Source organism: Sphaeroforma arctica, assembly GCF_001186125.1.
Source record: "Sphaeroforma arctica JP610 unplaced genomic scaffold supercont1.245, whole genome shotgun sequence".
In the NCBI taxonomy this organism is placed as follows: domain Eukaryota; class Ichthyosporea; order Ichthyophonida; genus Sphaeroforma; species Sphaeroforma arctica.
Window position 1 is genome coordinate 20,649 of NW_014040313.1, and position 960 is coordinate 21,608.

A 960-nucleotide genomic window follows, 5' to 3' on the forward strand; every position below is an offset into this window, starting at 1 on the left:
TTTTCTTGTTGTAATATACAAAACAACGACAACAAGTTTAGAAGGTCAGAAAGATTGCTCAGCCCTAAGTCCACAATAGCATCATTATTGGAGTTGAATGATACAAAAGCAAGACAACAAGTTTGAAAGTGAGAATGATTGTACAACGCTAAGTCCACAATAGCTTCATTCTCTAGTTGTATTATACAGAATAAAGACAACAAGTTTTGAAGGTAAGAATGTATGCACAACGCCAAGTCCACAATATCATCGTGTCTAATAATCCACTCAAGTCATTATGGATAGCAGAAAGGGCATACAAACAGGTGCGCATACCAAATCTTTACTGAGGGCTGGAGAGAGCCAGAGCGTGATTGAAAACAGAATGATCATCAGTACCATGATGATCACGAAGACGATGAAGGCTGCTTTTTGTGACGTGTTGAAAAATGCAATCTGTAAATTAATTGCATGCCGATATGAGTTAATGTCGAAAGTGTGGTGGTAGAAACGACAGCCTCCGTGTGGATGTTCGAATGCCTGAATATGGTGCACATGTACACGTATCAGTAAGAATGCCAAAGTTAGTTAGAACACGCTCAAAATCACAGAAAATAATGATTGTACAACTTTATGGACTGAGAATACGCGTGCATAGAATGATGAGCAGGCGGTGTCAACGTCCACCCATGTAGTGATCAGATACACAACCAATAAAACTTTCAAACGGTAGTGGAGCAACGTACAGTATCTTGGTACCCCTGTGACACCTCCGTGATGTCTCTCGTCTCTTCGACTATGTTGTCGAGCACCACCAGCACTTCATTCGCCCCTTCCTGGATCACATTGTTGACCTCGACTGCAGATATGTACGCGCATCAGGAGCGTTTAATTCCGACGCACATTGAAGGTCCATGACATTCAAGGTCAGGCCCAAGTATTCCCTACGTATGTTCCGTTTTGCAGCTCTAAGCATACATT

At 41.9% G+C, this 960-nt stretch overlaps 1 protein-coding gene across 1 annotated transcript in view; it reads right to left on the reverse strand.

Moving 5' to 3' along the window:
- SARC_04396 (hypothetical protein) overlaps window positions 1-955 on the reverse strand; it is a gene marked incomplete at both ends in the record, with an annotated part of 4,804 nt that extends 3,849 nt beyond the window's left edge. Inside the window, 3 exons of the mRNA XM_014301771.1 lie at window positions 316-435; window positions 726-838; window positions 883-955. Coding sequence (XP_014157246.1) covers window positions 316-435; window positions 726-838; window positions 883-955 — 306 coding nt within the window. The remainder of the gene's footprint in view (window positions 1-315; window positions 436-725; window positions 839-882) is intronic.
- Between the last annotated feature and the right edge of the window lie 5 nt (window positions 956-960).